At 36.2% G+C, this 20,482-nt stretch overlaps 1 protein-coding gene across 4 annotated transcripts in view; it reads left to right on the forward strand.

Annotated features, from left to right (window-relative positions):
* ARL15 (ADP ribosylation factor like GTPase 15) overlaps positions 1-20,482 on the forward strand; it is a 411,563-nt gene that overhangs the window by 194,543 nt on the left and 196,538 nt on the right. For all 4 annotated transcript variants that reach the window (XR_007154120.1, XR_007154119.1, XM_047867797.1 and 1 more), the window contains exon 4: positions 6,889-7,097. Coding sequence is in view for 2 of the 4 variants with exons in the window: in XM_047867797.1 (XP_047723753.1) it covers positions 6,889-7,097 (209 nt within the window). In the remaining 2 variants the exon portion in view is untranslated. The remainder of the gene's footprint in view (positions 1-6,888; positions 7,098-20,482) is intronic.

The following is a 20,482-nucleotide window of genomic DNA, read 5'->3' on the forward strand; positions in this document are numbered from 1 at the left end:
GGCTCTGTAATAATTCCCCATTTACTGCTGCCTCAAGCCCAGACACTGCCTGGCTTACAAAGCCATCCACATTCTGTCTTCACACTGGTCATTACTTGTCACCAGCTCAGGCTTCTCTCATGTTCATTCTCTTTACTGTGCCCCACCACCCACCCACTCCTAATTTCCTCTTATCTTATGCTCCCAGCCATGCCATCCCCACTGGAATGTTTTCTCCTCTTCTCTCCCTTTCATTGGAGCCTCCTGTACTCTCTGTGAAGCAGCATAATGTAGTAGAAAAGTACATGGGCTTTGGAATCAGTCCGAAATTTGAATTCTAGATCTGTCATTTATTAGCTGGATATGGAGGAAAGTGCTTAAACTTTGTGTCCCAATTTCTTCATCCATTAAATAAGGATAATAACTCCTAAAAAGTTGTGTGTGGTGATGTATATAAACACCTTTACAAGGTTAGATGTGATGTAATATGTCGGTGAGATGGGGGTGGATGACTAGGTGTGAACCCTCTTTTATATTCTATGTGGGTGTTCTCAGCTCATCTCACTGTGAGCCTGAGGACTTTGGTCTCCTCCAGCTCAACAGTTTATCCTGTTCGTGGTTCTTCTATCATGCAGACCACGTTTCTGTTTATTATCTAGAATGGGTTTTTTTTTTATTCTGAAAGCAAAATAAGACAATACACCTCCCTTCAGAGAACTTGACTTCGAATCTTCACATTTTTATACTTTGTATTGAGCACTTAAGGAGGGCTTAATTTAAGATACTTCCGTGCTTTTTTCAGGAGCTGGGGGGAGTCCATAACAAAAGTTTGAGTTTAGATATGCATGTCTTAGTCCTCCTGGACTCTTGGATATTTCAGTTTTTAAAAACAGATTGAGTGGGTCTGATATATAGAAGACAAAAAGAATGAAGGAGCCACCCATCAGAAAAACCAAGATTCCATATATGGGAAGGGTAAAAAAAAAAGAATTTAAAATTAATACTTTTCTGTCCCTTCTCCTGTCCTGCCCTTGAACATTTTCTCCCTATGCTGGAAATCACTCTTCTTAAAGTAATACTGGCTGTTGCCACTTGTGTTCCGAGGATATATCCTCCTTCACTAAAATTTGAAGAATTAATTTACAATTAAAATTCTCCAAAATTGGCTTCATTTATGGGTCTCCAGTCTCATTAAGTTTTTCAGAGGGAAAATATTCTCCATTTTCTGAAGACTGTGGTAAGAGGATGGAAAGAGAAGACAATCTTGACTCCTCATCCTGAGTCTATATGCCATAACAGGGTGACCCTAGTGGACACCCTCGTCCTGGTTAGCCTGTTGTGTCACCCTTTGGCACACTTGTCTTTGGATCAGAGTGACCACACCTGCTCCTATACCAGCATGGCTGCATGGCTTTTCCTTTCAGAGATGGGATCAGATCTCTAACTGTTTTCTTCTTAGGGGTTTCTAGCAGTCGCTCAAGGCAGCAGTAAGTTAGAGGAATATCTAGAACACACTATCCAATACAGTAGCCACCAGACAAGTGTGGTGTCTAAACTTCAAATTTAAGTAAATTTTAATAAAATTCAGTTCTTGAGTTACAGTGGCCACATTTCAAGTGCTCAGTAGCCACAATGGCTAGTGGCTTTTTTTTTTTTTTTAAATCACAGAAAGTTCAGTTAGACATCACTGATCTAGAGATCAGATTTTCCATAGGGACAACTTCGAACTGCTGTTTTTATTGTTGACTCCTGTGTATCCCTGTTTATTTAGTTCATTGGTTTCATCTTTCAAAGACAAATTCTTTTAAGAAACTTACCTCTACAGCCTTTTAACTTAAGGGAGCTAAGCATCTTTTTTGGCTGCAAATAATAAAATAGTCTTTGAAATCGGCACGAGTAATTAGGCATTCACTATGTTCACAAAATAAAGAGTTCTTACAATAAGTGGTTGGTACCGCTGCTCAGCGATGTTCTCAAGGACCCAGGCTTTCTGTCTTCCTGTTGTGACCTCCTCATGTGTTGGTATGTCTTCTTCAAGATTGCTGGGAAGGTTATCATCTAATGGAATCTAAAAGCTAGAAGAGAGAAGTGACTCTCTTTGAGCATCTCACTTTTTTTGAGGGGCACAGTTTTTCCCAAAAGCTCCCAGCAGACCTGTGTTGAATCCCAGTTTGCCAAAACTGAGTCATCTGTCCATGCTGCAAGAGAGAGCTTGAAAAACAAATACTTGGCATTTTTAACCTCTATACTGGTAGGCTGGCCCTGCTGATAAAGAATGTAAGCACTATGAAGACTGAAGCTTTTGTCTGTTTTGTTTGCTAGTATGTCCCCAGTGCCTGGGATGGTGCCAGGTGTTCAGTAAACATCCATTAGAGGAATTAATAAATAAGAGAATGTTGCCATAGTTGTCCATAGTGTGCCATACAAAAGAACCTTGCATAATGAAGACACATTATGCTCCCATCTTCTATCTTTTCTCTTGTAGTAGCTTGAACTAGGCTCTCCTGGTTGATTGGCTTTCTGAGTGAACTCTTAGGATACCAAGGGCTCCTTATAACCTTCAGTAAGGCAGTATCAGACTTTGGGTAATTCAGAGACTGGGTAACACCCTCACCTCCCCAACCTCTCTACTGTTAATACACCCTTTTTTTTTTTTTAATCTGAATACAAAATACAGGCCAGGTTTGGATTTGGTGTTTAACCTCTTTATATACCAATTTAAGTGACACAGAGCATGCGCTATTCAGTTATTAAAATGAGTGGCCCCAGACCATTTATGATGTGATGTGATGCCCTGCGTGTGTTACTCCCCTTGGACTTGGTTTATGGGCGAGGCCTGTTGGGATGTGGACATCAAACTCTGTTCCTAGTTTTCCCAGTTAGGCTCACTTCTCAGAGCATCTGGCAGCTGGGTTAATGACCTATTTCTCATTTTAATCTGGTGGCTCATCTAAGGTCCTCTCAGCTGGGCCAACCAACCTGATACTACCATTCACCCCATTCCTGGTTTCCTGGGGTACTCTGGGTTTCATCCAGAAGCCCTGATGACCAAAGCCATTGTGCAAAAGGCTGAACTGGAATTTCAGATTCCAAGCCCAGTGTTTGTGATGAACATTAGACATGCTAAGATTGGACAGATAGCTGTGTGGCAGGAGACTAAAGAAAAGGGTCTTTTCATTACTAATAAGTTATCATCCACATAGTATATCATAGAATGGATGTTTTAAGAATTTCCAGCATTTCTCTTTGGATTTGTTTCATCCGTCAACAGTCATTGGACTTAAGGTCATTTTGTCTTGCCATTTTCTGGTGTCTTATTGTGCTCCCAAATGTGGCAGATGGAAATAGTTTCTTGTTGAAAAAGACCCTCATGAGTTAGATTTCGAATATGTCCCGTGTATTTCCAATAGAAAATTTCCACTGAAACATTCAACCAGTATTCTTCTCTTTATACTTAATTCTCTGCACCCCTCTAATGCTATGGCCATATTTATTAAGATGTATTTACAGGCCTTGTTGTAGTAACTATTACTTTAAAGAATTTGTGGGTTTGATCTAAGGTAATCATGGATTTTTAAATATTTCTTATAGGTCCTTGCTTAGTGACTTGTATAGAAGAGTACTTAAAAATATTCATTTAATTAATTGGCTAGAAACGTTAGGTACCTTTTATTTTGATAAGTTGCTTTTTTCCCCCCTCTTGGCTTATGTGGTAGTAGAGTTTTTTGTTGAGTTTTATCACCTTTCCAGTCAATGATCCTTCTATTTCTATCACATTAGACCTAGATAAATATTTTAGGTGTGTAATCTTGGCCACATTATGTGATTGTTTCATGTCTTAGTTTTATTGTTGATAAAATGAGAGCCATAACAATACCTACCTCTTAAGATGGTCAAGAGTAAATGAGTTAATACATGTAAAAACACTTAGCACCACCACCATTTATTTTGGAACTGCACTTGGTCAGTTGCAACTGTTGGTTGGCTATGATTACAGAAGTTGGGCAAAATCAGTGAAAGCATTTTGTGAGAATTAATGAGCTCTATAGAATTTACAGTAAAGCATGTTGTGTACATTATATGAAAATTGTGTGCTACACACCTTTTAGTAAAATTTGTAATAAATTTATGTACAGATATATACACACACATTATTTTTGTCTTAAACATTTACCATCAGGTAACACTGCTGCTACTTTTGCTCCTCAAACTTATGGATGGTTCTCTAGCATATGGATAATGTCTGGATGTAGCTTGTAGCAGATGCTGTTGGTATCCTACCCAGATCTCCTTTACTGGGCCAGTGCATCCATCTCCCAGCTGCTTCGAGTATTGGCTGCTAATGACTCACACCTGTACCCTTCTCCAGAGGCCTGCCCTTGGCTGACAATAATTGCCTCAACCAAATATGTCTGGGAGAGTATGAGATCACACCCCTACCCCCTCCTGTTCCCTAGGGGTGGCTCATAGCCAATGACTGTACCGGGGTATAGCAGCCCAGCCTCCTTGTCTTTGGACTGGACAACTTCTGTGGTTGAGTCCATGCTCTAGAGCTCCTCATTGGATCAAGCTGAGGGTAGATTTTTGAAACCAGATCTTTGCCAAGCCCCTTCCCCAATTCTAGCTTGCTTCTTTCACTCCTGGTTTCTCCTGACAGCACTGTCTATAATCAGGTGTTCAAGAAATGCAGTCTCAGACTCTGTGCCTGGGGAACCTGGCTTAAAGTGTTGCTGATTTCAGTGGCTCTGTTTTCTTAGTTAGACCGTCACTTATGTAACTAACTACCTATATTAAATCTGTGGCTTAAGTTGTTTTGTTTTGTACTGTTTTCTTGGTTGAAAGTTGCCTGATCTGCATTAACCCTGTTCACATCCCATGTTTTTACATATTTAAGGTTGTTCTACATTAAATATCCTTGATGCTCTTATATAGCTGGGTATTTCAGTATAGGATTATGATGGATACCCTGGATTTTAAAATCTGAAATCTAAGTTTTAAATCCTGAATCAATTATACCTCCCTCTTGGGGTGGCTGTAAGAATTCTATGAGCTGTTCTTTTGAAAACACCTAGCACCGTGCCTGGAATGTAGGAAGTGCTTAATAAATGGTAGCTGTTTGGTAACTATTATTTTTTAAGAGGAGTGCCCAGCCTGGTTGAGATGCCTCATCTCTTGTGCTCATGACGCCTAATGAGTACCTCTCTACAGAGCTTTATTACTTTATTAATTTTTTTTCTATTTCTCACAGAAAAATAGGGGCTTTTTAGTGCCCTCCAGTGGTGTGTTGGCCCTTAGGGGAAGAAAAGACCTGATGATAGCTTTCGTTGATTTCGATGGTGAAAATATTCCCACCCTATCCAGTTTGAAGCTACCAGTATGGCATCATTGAATACAGAGTTGGGAAGAGATGCACATATTTGGCTCTTGTCAGTTAGTGCACACCAACTCCAGTCCTTTATTCCTAACACTTAGTGCAGTATATCCAATATAGGAGCTAAATATTCAATGAAGGGCTAACATGTAGTTACTAACTGGTTAAGACTTGCTCATATACACTAAATTAATGAAATACCTTTATCTAATTTTTGTTGTATAACCAATAGTCCCATGCCCCAAACACACACACACACACACACACACACACACACACACACACACACACCATGGACTGCCCATGCTATTGATGAATAGAATGGAAATAAATGAAACACTTATCCTGATGTAGTAGGGAATGCCCATGCCCTCCCTGGACAGGTTGTCTACTCAGATGCAAATCTCAGTTTTGAGATTTACTAGACGCATGAATGGGGATTAGTCACCTCACCTCTCTTGGCCCCAGGTTCCTCAGACAGTTGGACTGGATAGTCTTTACAGGTCTTTCTAGTCTGAAAATCCATAAAACCTAATTAGTGTATAATTTCATTTCCTCCTTCCCTCATTTTCCTCTTTCCTGTACTGAACCTTGAGTTATACATAATGCTGGATGTTGAAAATACAAAGAGGAATAAGACGTGGCCTTGGATGCTGAGAATCTCCATGTCTTTTTATGAACACTCCCATCATATCAAGACCATGAGTATGCCCATTGCCAAGTGGGTTTATGCAAATGTATCAAGTATTTAATTCATCACAGATTTCAGCACTTTGATACATAAAAATATTGTGCTAGTAGTTTTCACTTCCTAGATGAAATTAAATAAGGCTGTCATGTCTTATTGTCATGATCAGCAAGTAGTTCTTTTAGAAACTGTCCTCAGGATCATGTTCATTGTCTGGGATAAAGCTTCAGTGAACAGCTAGCTGGGTTACACTACTCTCTGAGTTAGGCTCAAACTCTGATTATAAAGAGTGGAGTTTTTATTTAGGACTAGTAAGCAAAATCTGAAAAAAATGTTGACTTTCAATCAAAACAACTATCCTAGTTCTTTCTCACATATTTTGATAAGAAAGGTATAAAGAATGACTGATAAACTTGGGTGTTCTCTTTCAAGGCCACATCCACCTGTTGGCTCTCATGCCTTGGTCCTCATCAACCATGCTCTCTGCCCTTAATTTTTTTTTTAAATTTTTTTTTTTCAACGTTTATTTATTTTTGGGACAGAGAGAGACAGAGCATGAACGGGGGAGGGGCAGAGAGAGAGGGAGTCACAGAATCGGAAACAGGCTCCAGGCTCTGAGCCATCAACCCAGAGCCCGACGCGGGGCTCGAACTCACGGACCGCGAGATCGTGACCTGGCTGAAGTCGGACGCTTAACCGACTGCGCCACCCAGGCGCCCCTCTGCCCTTAATTTTTAAAAGCTACATTGGTTTCCAGTAGGAATTAGTGTTGGGAACACCAACAGGACTGTTGAGTATTTTTCAGTTGCCGAAAGCTATTTTTAAAAAGAATTTGTTTTGTTTTTGACAGGGGCTGATAATATCCGGAAATATTGGAGCCGCTACTACCAAGGATCTCAAGGGGTAATATTTGTATTAGACAGTGCCTCTTCAGAAGATGATTTAGAAACTGCTAGGAATGAACTGCACTCAGCTCTCCAGCACCCACAGTTATGCACTTTACCCTTTTTAATATTGGCCAATCATCAAGACAAGCCAGCTGCTCGATCAGTCCAAGAGGTATGTCTCATGAATGTGACAAGCCCTTGTCTTGTGTGCTGTGGTTTTGCTGCCACGTTGGAATCTGAAAACTTGTCTGTAATTAGGAATATGCTGGTTGTGGTGTTTTCCAACACGAAACCCTAGTTTTCTGAGAAAGGAGAAAGACTATATCAATCTATAGAAATTATTGTTTATATACCTTTCTCCACTTGGAAAGCATCATTGTTTTTTTTTTTTTTTTAACTTTAGCAAAAGTTAAAGGACTTATCTGAATATTTTTCTCATCTGCTTTAAAAGGCTGCAGGCTTGGTGATTTAGCATTTCTTACCCCGCTAGCTTACTTAGTTCATTCTCCTTTTCTCCAGCTTTTCAAGGAATGCCTCATGCGTGTTACCATGCATCACTTGCCCTCAGATGTCATGTTCTTGTCCCTCTGAAATGCTCACTGTTGACTAGAAGCAATGAGTCCTATTCTGTAACCAGCCAGGCTGAAAATTGATGTCTTATCTTGCAAGTTCCATGCCACCAAATACACTTTAATATGGACCCGTTCTTTATCTTCTGCATTGAATTTCATTTCTTAGTGCATATCTCTCCTATAAAAGCATGAGTCTAGTTCTGAACCGAAAAAAAATCAGTGTCTCACCCAGAAGAGCTTCTGATTCATGGATACGGAAGGAATAAGATATGGGAATAATTTTTAAATTTTGAATTGTAGTGAATTTTAACCAAAGTACAGTGAAATAAAGACTTTTTATGTATTCCTTTACACCTGTAACTTTCAAGGTAGGTTTCTCTCCCCTTCTTCAGAAAATTGTGTGCTTCCTTTAGTGACTTCAGGATATTATAATTAGTAGGAATAACAATGCCCTGTAGTCTGAAACACTGGATGAGGAGTCAAACACCTAAGACGTTCTAACTCCAGACTGGTTTCACACTTAATGTGGGACCCAGGCAAAGAGCTTTGTTCCTTTGCTTGTCTTCCATCGGTAAAATGGGAATGATGCAGGCTTTTTTTTTTTGAGTGGGATGGTTTTAGATAATTTACTTTGAAGTTTAAAGTACTAAGCAGTAGAAGAGATACTATATCGAGACAGTTTTCATTTAAGTCTTAGGAAAATAGTAAAGAAGGCAAGGTTTTCTTACTAAGTAGAACTCGTGCCCATTTTTTGTTGCTTCGTTTATCATTAAGTAGTCAGCATGCACCTTTTTCCTTTTTAGATTTTGTGAAATATAAATACTAGTAAGTAATAAAGATAGAAACAAAGCAGTATTCAGAGTCATTAATGTGCAGATCTTCAGCATTGAACTTGTCGCGCCTTCCTGATCTGTTCTTAAGACTTGGGTGGGGTAAATCTTTTACTTTCTCAGCATCAGTTTTCCTGCTTGTAGAGTAGATATAATAGTATCTAATCGTAGACAGTTAGGAGTATTATAAAATATAAGATACTTGCTGAAGATGCATTGTTCTGAGATTCATTGTGGGAAATATATGTATGCAGTACAGAATACAAATAGACGATATAATGTTTTGTACATAAATAATATGTAATACATCTATAATAAAACATACGAAATACACAAGTGACGTTATAACATCAAATCACTTTATTCAAGTTATGTGCAATAGCTGAATTTTTTTTCTTTTAATTTTAAGAAACTGTTTTCCTTAGACATCATAAAATTGAAACTAATGTTTTCTTGAAACCGGATAGATAACTCAGGGTAATCCTCCATAGAAATTGAAGACTGTCACATTGAAGAAAGGAAGCTTTGAACAATTAATTGCTTCGGAATATGCCTTGTGTGTTTTCGCCAGTATCTTTCCTAAGAAACGGGCAAATATCTTTTTATGATTCATCTTTTAGTGAGACAGAGGCTGTAAATGTAGAATAAACAGAATGATTTGAAAATTATTCAAAATTTGTATATCCTGGATCATGTATGACTGACTTTCCTTTCTATTTATATCAATTTTAAATGACTTTTCCTCAAAACTTTTGCTTGTAATGGAATTTGCAAATACCATTTTGAGGACTGTTTAAGGTATTGTCCCTGTGGTTATATAAACATATACTATACAGGTGGACGTTAACATTTTAGATTTTAATTAAAGACATAGACAAATTCTGTTATAGATCTTGAAGCTTGTCGAAACATAATGAAGTGCCCATACGTTGGATTTGGCAGAAAAAGAGAAGGAAGCTTTCTATTTTTCTCGTGGCTTAAATGACAAAGAGGTTTCTCAGAATAGTGTGTTACAATGCCTTGTTGAAATACTCCTAGGAATGTTTTAGGGATCAATATCTTATTAATAAGTTAGCATAAAAGTAGAATTATAAAAACTGAATTTTAGACTTTTAATAAGCAATCATCTCAAAATGGTTGGAAGTAGGTTTGCGTAGAAGAGGGATAGAAGATTAAAAAGTGAGCAAACTTACATGTCATTTGAAATATGTTCAGAAGTGGCCATCTGTATACTACCCCTCCTTACCTTATTGTGAAGGTATTACATGCCCCTATGCTCTGTTGCTTATAAACATTTTTATTCGTTTGTACCTGTTAATTCATGTGCACTTCATGTAATCTCCAAATGCTAAAAGGATGGGTTTTTACTTTGCAAAATAGCTGTGAGTTTGAGGCAAAATTCTATTCTTTCAGAATTCAAGGAAAATGCATTCAGTTTACCAAAAGCACTGAACAGTTCTTTGATGCAGCTAAGAAAAGACCACGAGTCATAAAGGCTCATTGATTCTTCCCCTCCTCCCATTGAAATTATTACATTTTGTGCTCAATGCATTATGCAAAAAAAAAAAAAAAAAACAACTGTAATTATTTACCCTGTCACTGGAGTAAAACTTTAAAAATTCATTTATCATCTAATGAGGATAACAGAATGTTGTTGCATTTAGAAGCTGGTGAGATCCAAAGGAGAAAGAGGAATTATCCTGGGGATTCCATCCAGAGAATGAAAATCTCTGGAGGTTCTATGTATTTAGTCCCCTCCTCTGCTATGAGTGTTGCAATGTTTGTGTAGAGAATGGAGTTAAGAAAGGAAGACAATGGTTAAAATTACTTTCTAACCCACAGAGGGCAACATGCCCAATTATTTTGTTACCCTTTTAGAACGCAAGTAGAGTCTTGTACATTGCATAGTTCGCCTTCTGTACTAAACCTGGTAATGACCTGTGTTTAACTCAACAGCCTTTTAAGATTTTACATCTTGAGAATTGATAGTAGAAACATGTTTTTTAATAAATAATCTTTTTTTTTTAATAGCAAAACACTGGGAAAAAGAACACCCTTTATGTACTGTCTGAAAGCCAAGCAGTTTTTGCAACAGATGTTGTATTCACTTTGGGGAGGTGTAGTTACCACAGTTTTCCAGAATTTATTCGTATCAACTACTTTTCTCTATAGAAAATATAATATAAAAATCTATAATTGAGTCAAGTGGCCCACTTGATTCATTAGGGAAAATTCTAGTCCAATTTGAATAATAAGGCTTTAAAACAAGAATCATCTTAAGGGTAAATAGGTTGGCTTTTTATTTGTATTGAATGGTAATTGTATCTAATTTGTTTTGCAACTCCCATAGGAGAGCATACTTCAGTTCTGAAGTTATTTAATAGATTAGGAGGATTTTATGAGAAGTTAAGTTGATATAGTAACCAATAAATGTAATCCTGTTTTCCCTCTACACGGTTGCCGATTAGGACTCTTTTACTTCCTAGCTTTTTAAAATCTTATTTTTGTTTTATTGGGCACTACTGTGTCTTATAAAATGACACATTTTGTCAACCTGAAAGAAATAGTTTAACCTTTCAGCAGCCTAATCTGAATTGATATTTGTCCATATCCTTAATTCAAAAATGTTTACCTTTTTTAGAAATAGCACCTCAAAAATACTGAATCAACTCTGTCAAGTATTTTGCATCGAAGCAAATACTAAGAAATGTGAAAACTGTGAAATAAAGATTCTTGAAGTGACATTGTAAGGTCAAATGACTTTAATGGTTCCATGGTTCATTAATTGTAGCACAAGAATATCCAGCTTTTAAATTAGGATGTCAACATTAAGGTTAAAATTTGTGATCAGGCATTTCTCAGTTTTCTTCCAATTGTCACTTAGTTTGTTACTGTGATGCACATTGAATGTGGGGTTCTATTAGGAAAGAATAAAATACAAGTGTGAGTAGAGTATTCCCAAGTATTTCTATAATGATACATTACCTTTTTAGCCCATGTTTTGCCTCGATTATAAATATTCGTACTTTTGAAAAATACTTTTCAATATTGAGTGTGTCACGAATACTTTGTCTACATCTCACTTTTTAGTCTATAGACCTCTTGTGGAAGAGAGTGCTGGTGTGTGTTTCACGTTATTGAACCGTTGCATTTAATTATAGTTCTTCTTTATAGATCATTATTTCTAAATTGTATACATTTTCCCCTTCCTAAAAGGGTCAGAGAGTTTTGAAGGATTGAAATGTTTGGGAACTGTTGATCTGCAAATAGTAAGCCTCTAATTTAAAATTTTTATTCTATACTCGTTAACGGTGGAGTGGTGTTTTTGTTTTGGTATCTCTATGAAGTGGTGAATATCATCTCTGGTTTTACGTGACTAATCTTTTATTAGAAAATACAAAGCAGTGTTTAAATCATGTAACATACTTAGTTTATTATTACTCTCTGTATATGGACAGAAATGTGTGTGTGTTTGTACCATAATGATTGTAAAGTGTCATACACTTTAAATCTTAGGGGCTTCCAAGTGTCCTGACCTGCGTCTTGGCAGCATTTTAGAATACTGATTTGATTTCACTTAGAGCAGCGGACATGTGTATTGTGTAAGCAGTCTGAAGATTCCCTTATGGGACGTATACTTACTTTAAAATGATATGAGATACAAACTATTTTTTGTTCATTCCTTACAGATGTACTGTACTCTGTTACAGTTTAATCTTGGGGAAACAATGGGAGGGTTTAGAGGAATGACTCCGTGATCTCCTGAAAATGTTTACTAACGTTTACTAACGTGCAAGAGAAGCTGAAATCACCACCATTGCGATAGTTACATTTATAATAATGACTCTTCTATATTTTGAAGAGCAACTTTTAGCTGAATGCCGAAAGAGTCAGGATATGTTCTTGTACATTCATGTACTTCATGTACATGAAAAAACTAATTTTTATATTTGATTTCATCAATTCTAAATCTAGCCAGTTTGATCTTAGCATTCAAGGGAACTCGTATACCTGTATTTCTTGCACCTACCAAGCAGTATTATGAGAATGTGCCCTGCCCCCTGAAAGCTAATAAATTCCCATTAACAAGTGATATATACGAAAGGTCCATTGTATCAAGAAAATTATTTAGGAGGGATAATAGTGTAAGAAAGACATTTAAAAATATAACAAGAATTCATTACGTTCTCTTATAAAATCCCTATTTCTTTACACTTTCTTCCTTGAGTCTGTCAAATGCATATCTTTGTTTAATGTAAAGCTGGCAAATTTTGGAACCTCTTCCAATTCTTACTCTTACTTTGCACATCCAGATGTTTCCGGGTATAATTCTCCCACCTCTGCGGTACTTTGCAGTTTCCTGATTGTTGACACCCCCAGACCTCCCCTTTTCTCCCTGTTCTTCAACACAGACCATTAAGAACCAATTTCCTATCTATTTTTTCATGATACCCATATTAAAAACCAGTACTATGTTCTGATTCCTTCTAGAAGCAAGTGAAACAGCACCGATCTTATATATCAATGTGCCTGAGTATTGAATTCTCTTCTCTTGTCTCACTCACATTGAGCTACTGCTCACTATATCTGTTGCTCTAGGAAGACCACCTAAAGATTATAGGTCACATCAAGAAGTCTCCCTAAAACATCGAAGTCTGGGCTAGGTGCCCTCCTTTTGACTTCCCATAGCATCCTGGGCATATCCAAGTCATAATACTAGAATTAATTGCATATAACTTTTCTGTCTACCCCTCAAGATTGTAAGCTCCTTGAAGGACAGGACTTCAGGCTTGTTTATGTCTCTGTGCTCAATTATATGTTATTGGGATAAGTACTTCCCATATGTGCTTCCCTCCTGGCTTTGACACCATCAGCTTTATCCAGATTCCCTAACTCTACCTAGTCTAACTCACGTTCCCACCCTTGAACTTTCCTTTTCCTCCACACCAAACCTGACCTTTGAATATTACTCATAAACTGCATCTTGCATGAAATCTCACCACTGTGACCATAGTAATGGTTTTGCAAAGCTTTAATCTGCCATTGACCAGACTTACAAGTGTTTATTTTCATGTACTTAAATTTGTGTTTGTCCACCTGAGGACCTTGCTATAAAGCAGGTTACTATTTTTTCCCCAGAATTCCTTGTAGAAAGTGGCAGGACATCTTGGCTGAATAATATTCCTTTTTTTTTTTTTTAATTTTTTTTTCAACGTTTATTTATTTTTTGGGGGACAGAGAGAGACAGAGCATGAACGGGGGATGGGCAGAGAGAGAGGGAGACACAGAATCGGAAACAGGCTCCAGGCTCTGAGCCATCAGCCCAGAGCCTGATGCGGGGCTCGAACTCTCGGACCGCGAGATCGTGACCTGGCTGAAGTCGGACGCTTAACCGACTGCGCCACCCAGGCGCCCCAATAATATTCCTTTAATATGCTTTTATTAATGCCTACATTTTAAGTATATAGAGCTTATTTCAGTTGTGAGCATAGCAAACTGTCTTTTACTTGTATTTCTCATGTGGAGACTGGTACATGATGCAGCTCAAGGGGAACGTAATTGAAATGGTTTTAAAGCAATACATTCAATGTATTAAGAACAAATCTAGCTTTGTTGTAAAATTGTTCTACGTTAATGAAACTTAGAGGGAGTTTTTTTCATTTCTTAAATTTTTTAAAAGGCTGTTTACCAATGTATTTATTTATTTACTTATTTTGAGAGAGAGAAAGTGTTGTGTACCCTGCCATACAAGTGGGGGAGGGGCACAGAGAGAAGGAGCGCAAAAATCCCAAGCAGGCTCTGCACTGTCAGCCGGAACCAACACGGGGCTCGATCTCAGGACCCACGAGATCACGACCTGGGCAGGAATTCAGAGTTGGACGCTTAACTAACTGAGCCGCCCAGGCACCCCTCATTTCATACATCTAACACTTTTAATTCCTGCACATATTTAAGTATTTTACAATAATCATAACTAGTACAGTTAGAGTTTGACTTTCTCTTTCTGGGTCTTTTTGAAGCAATAGGTATTTGAGTGGTTGTAGTGGTGAACTTCACCCTTTATTTCAATTTTGTATTTTGTAAAAATTAGTTTTTCATTAAGCCTCATTCAACAAAGCCAAGAAATGATTCTGAGGCTGAAGTTTTCAGACTGATTTCCTCGGCCCTTAGTCCCAATTATTTATTTACTTATTTATTTCATTTGCAAAAGAAAACTCCATTGACTCCACACTCCATAACTTACAGAGTTAATAAGACATTTGTCGAGTTAAATTAATTTGAAAATAGACACATGGTTAATGTCAGTAAGGTGCTTTGAAGATAAAAAGCACAATAAGCGTTAGTTATTATCATTATGATAATTATTTTCATTATTATTATTACATAGTGTCTGCTTAAAAATACCTTTGGTTACTCTGGGATGGCTGAGGCTAATGAGAGGGGTTACCATGCTGGGTTTTATACAGAACTAAGGAGTTGAGACATAATCCACTGAGGTTTTGTTTTTTCTTAACAAATGAAGAGATGTTTGTCCTTTTTCTTAAAAATATATAAATGTATGTTACATATATAACACATATATATATACCTGTTATATATATATATGTTATATATACTTGTTATATATATGTTATATATATATGTTTTATACATAAAACATATATATAATAACATATATACATACATATATATAAAACATATATATGTATATATGTATACATACATATATATGTTTATATATGTATGTATATATGTTTATATATATGTTTTATATATATGTTTTATAGATGTATGTTATATATATATATATATATATATATATATAAATCTGTGTCTATATATAAAATAAAGCTACCTGTAATGCAGAAGCATTGGAACTCATTTTGAATAGTTTGAATGTTTTCTTATGTAATCTCTAAAATGATATTTGAGGAATAAGGATAGGTCTTCTGAAAGGCTCTAAAAACATAGACATTGATTTCTAAATAGTCAAAACCCTTTATTTCTTAGTTAACTAATTCCTGAAGTTGTATAGAACTCAAATTTATAATTTTTATAAACTAAAAAGAAGAGGGCATAATTATGGGAAGAAAATATGAAAGCTTAAAATTATCACAAAAGTGGAAAATTATATCTTTGGGAAGTTATAAAATAACCATAACTAATTACGTGAATTAATTCCGATGAGAATATTTCAAGGAGGATTGTTCTTTAGATTATTCTTTAGCAAGAAGACTTGAACATAAAGCCAAATTCCTCACAACATCCTGCAAAGATTGTCATCACAAGTCAGAGACAGAGGAAGTATGGAAACATTTTAACAGGCATATATATGAAAGTTAAATGTACACCCAGCCTCAAAATCAGGAAGACATTAGTGACATGTCTGAAGAAGACATTCCCTAATATTATTGCAAATTAAATAAGAAAAGACCTCAAGAGAATGAAAAGAGAAAAGGTGCCTGGAGCCAATGAATTACAATTGACAACCTAAAGGCAGTTGAAGAACCAATTGCTGGAGTGATTGCAAAGCTATTCATAGTGTGCAGCAGACAGAGCATACCAGAAAGCTGGAACAATGCCTTCAGTTCAGCAATATTGCTTCAAAAGAATGGAAAGAGGGGAACGGGAAGAGCCACTGACCCTGAGACCAATTTCCAGGCAGCTGCACAAACTATATACTGTAATTAAAGGTTTTGACCAGTAATCACAGCAAAGCCAGACTACAGAAAGTCTAGGGAGTCAGCGAGGTTTATAATGAGGCAGATATCCCTAACTAAAAGTGTGGAAAAAGCAGGTAAGAAAACCAGTCCATTTTTGGCAGTGACTTTGAGAAGCTCTGCTGTGTTAACACAAATATGAAAATCACATATTTTTGGCCTTCTTCCTCTAAGAACAAAAACGTGTAATGAAAGATATCTGCTTTCATCTTTTGAGATGAATAGAATACTCTGCTCCTTAGTACCTGGAATTTTCTCCTTGCCACTTATTTTTCTTTACCTGTGAATTGCATGTGCCTTTCGGGAAAACAGTAAGCCAGGCACGTGCAGTGGTACAGACAACAGAGTCCCACTTAGAAGTAGCTACTCTTCCAGGATACATGGGCTTTGGCAGAAATGAACTAACCCACACCTGAGTTCTTTGTCTATAGAACCTCTTTTTCCGTTTTGTTTACTGATAATGTAGAATCTCTTTCTTTCTTTAGTAGTATCTCTACACAGATGTCCATGTTCAGCTACCACTCTTACTTAAATATTCACATAGTACTTTGAATGTTTATATCTTGAGTAAAGGGGAATCTAGTGGTTTTGAATAAAGGCATGATACAAACTTCCAAAACAAACAAGAAAGTGTCAACATGAGTCCAGTGAACACAAACGACATCTCATTTTGCAGACACCACGTAGTTCTCTCCTGACTGGCCTGCTAAGACCTTTGCTGTGTTTGATGTCACAGTATCCAGTAGTGGAATGGAAATAGTCTTCTCGGCTAGAAATTCTGAAATTGTAATTTGTACACACGTTAATCGTTGACCAAAAAAATGACAAGTTTTCTACTGACTTATAAAGGAGGAGTCAAGTAAGGTTTCATTTTATTTTATTTACCCTTATCACATAACATATTCCAGTGTCTGAATTCCTTGTGTTAAGGGTGGTGTGCCTAGATTGAGTTTACTTTTCTTCTATACCTGAAATAAGAATGCTCCATAAAGAGTGTTCAGGCAGTAAACAGACGAATAAAGTAACCGGAATTGTTTTTGTAAACAAGGGAAACCAACTAAACCTTATGGGAAGATGGTTCTGCATATGAACTGTGAAATAAATTGGAGGTTGCCTAGAACAACAAAATTGTAACGTGTAAGAATTTGTAAAATATTTTTAGAACTATAGTGATGACTAATAATTTGTCAAGCCAAAACAAGTTTTTATTGAAAGGGGCCAGAGTGGAAAATCTGGGTAACTTATGTGTAGTTTAGACAAGGAGAACAAAGAAATAATGAAATGAAAATAAGACCTTGGCAGAGGAATGCTTAGAGAACAGCTGATTGAAGACTTACAATTGTTAATGGTGCTATAAAAGAAAGATATTTTCTCATCATGCTGTAGCATATCACATTGAAGACAAGACTGAATAATTATAAGATCCTGAAAAATAGGCCAAAAAAAGATGTTGAGATAAAGGTATAATTTATATGCACTGAGTAGAATCGTTATTATGGTTATTGACATTATGCAAAAGCAAATCATTGTGCCCAAATGGCCTAATTTTCTAAAACATGAAAACATAAATTCTTAAGAAAGAATCTTTCTCTGATTATATTTAAAGACTTACGTTTTACTCTGTTCTAGAATAGTTTCATTTAAAATGGTACTTGCCAAACTTCTTGAAAAGGTTAAGTCTAAATATTTGAATTATTTAAATGAGTGGGTAGAGATTCATTAAGTGGAAAAATGCATGTGTCTACATGTTTAGGGCAATAAAAAAAGATGTCAATTTCCCATATTTTTATATGGACTTTGATGTTTTTCTTTAATTAAAGCTCAAGTTTGGACATCTTTCTGTTTTTCCTTAATTAATAATGGCTTTTTAATGACTTTTATATTAACAAGCAAATTAAGCTTTTTTTTTTTTTTTTTTTTTTTTTTTTTTTTTTTAGCTGAAAAAGGGAAAACAGCCTTGAAGGTAAAACATAAGATTGCCAGATTGCTTGAGCCTGTTAGAGTTAACAGAAATTTTTTATTAATATAGTTTTCTGCTCAGCACAGTTTTCTGCTCTAGGGAAATAGTCTTTAATGATTCTTATGTGCAGTGCCCCTTTAATTATTTAGAACATTGGTTCTAGCAGTGTAGATGCAGAAAGTATGGAATATTTTGTTGAATTTGTACTAACTTCATATCAGGCCCAAGACATTGCTTTTTTTTTTTTTTTTTTTTTTTTTTTTTTTTGGTAAAACACTTGATACAGATCTGTGTTTTTGTAGTTTTATCTGTTAAAAATGGAATACAAAAATTGTAATTCCTTTAGTACTTGTTCTTTTTTGGATTCTAGTTAGTCAAGATTTTGCCATATGGTTCTGTAGCCATAGTAAAGCTGAACTGAAAAATGTGTGCTATTAAAAATGTCATATTTCTAAGATGTTAAAGCAAGATATGGCTGTAATTGCTGGGTTTACTTTCACTGAAATTATTTTCGGAATAACATCTCTTCTCCAGCTCTGCTCACAAATATGTACAAATTTGTAACGAATTATGGTTGACATTACTTGATCCATTCTTTGTCAATTAAGATTATGTAACTACCACCCAATGGATGTCTGTCGTTCTCATTTGGATCTCCATGGAGTATGACATAATCTTTAAAAATCCATTCATTTTTAAGTTTCAAAAATCCATCTCATTTAAATTAACCTGAATGGCAAAACACATGGTAAATTTTAAACAGGTACAAAACGGTATACAGTGAACAATATTCTGTTTTTTTCATGTGCCCTGGTCTGCTATACTTTATTATTTTTTTGTTTATTTTTGAGAGAGAGAGAGAGAGACCGAGTGTGAGTGGGGGAGGGGCAGAGAGAGAGGGAGACACAGAATCCAAAGTAGGCCCCAGGCCCTGAGCTGTCAGCACAGATCCTGACACGGGGTTTGAACCCATGATCCGTGGGATGATGAGCTGTAGTCAGATCATTGACCAAGCCACGCAGGTGCCCCTAGTCTGTTGTACTTTAAAACTCTCATCCTTCAACCTAGCTACTTGCTTAGGAGACTTTGAAGGTGAAAAGATTAGAAACACCAACTTAATGAATTTTGCTTAACAATATGAATGTGGACCATATATTAATGATGTAATTATCTTAAAGATACTTCTAAGACACGTGCAGTAAGGTGCTGTAATCATTTCAGGAAAGTTAATTTTAACACTTTAGTCTCTAGGTTGTTACCTTGAATTTTAAGCAGTTATGGTGGGGGGAGGTAATTTATAGGAACTCCAACTCTCATTTCTGGAGAAGACTTATTTTGGAATATGAGGATATGCATCTAAAAAATCATACTTTATTTTAATTATGAGAAACTTCAAAGATAGAGATAAGTACAAAAAATGACATGACAGTGAAACTCATCCACCCATTACCCAGATTCAGCACATTTTAACATTTTACCATATTTGTTCAGATCTCTTCCTTAAATCAGTAAAGATGCATTTTCAAAGCCCCTTCCCTCACTTCTCAAGTGAGTGTATCTTGAAGTTGGTATCTTTCCCAACATACATTTTTATACTTCTAATACATATGCATGTATCTCTAAGTAATATACAGTAATGTTTTGTGTGATAAAAATTTACATAAGTGGTGTCTTAGAGTGTATACTTTGTCATGCTTTTTTCATTACGTTTTTTGAGCTTATATGATATATGTAAATCTAACTTATTTATTTTCATTGATATATTATGTTCCAAGGCATGACTGTGCCATAATTTTATTTATTTATTCTTATTGATAAACTTTTAGGTTGTTTCTGGATTTTTGAGATGACAAACAAAGCTGTTGACGAATATCTTTGTACATGTTGCCTTGTGTATATATGCAAGCATTTCTAAAGTGTATATGTGTCAAATTGGAATTGCTGGATCATAGGATACACACACATTTAACTTGATGGGTATTTAACTTGGCACTTTGGGTTTAGAGATGACAGACAATAAGGCTCTGAGGTCAGACCATCTGGATTTAAATCCCTCTTACTGTGGACCAGCAGAATAATATTGAGCAAAAACTTAAATCCATTTCCTCACCTGTAAAATGGGGCTAATCCTAGAACCTACCTCATAGCAAATAGTGAGGATTACCTGAGGATTGAGCACACAGAGTACCCGGATTAACTGCTGGGTCCGTCCTCCTTCTCTGGACAGAAGTATTAAGAGCATGAAATGGCACGTTTAGCTGTGCCTCGGATACTGTCACGAATGCCTGTTAAATACACAGAAGTGAAACAAAATCCAGTGTAGGGACAGGTATGTTTATATACTTTTGAGAGTGCTTGAAGAATGAGTTCCAAATAGGAAAAAAAAAAAAAAATTAAAGCAATGAAGACCGTACACAATGTTACAACTTCCGTTAGATTAAATTATAAGCAAGTTGATTACTACCATTCAGATA

The sequence above is a fragment of the Prionailurus viverrinus genome, chromosome A1, assembly GCF_022837055.1.
Source record: "Prionailurus viverrinus isolate Anna chromosome A1, UM_Priviv_1.0, whole genome shotgun sequence".
Lineage (NCBI taxonomy): Eukaryota > Metazoa > Chordata > Mammalia > Carnivora > Felidae > Prionailurus > Prionailurus viverrinus.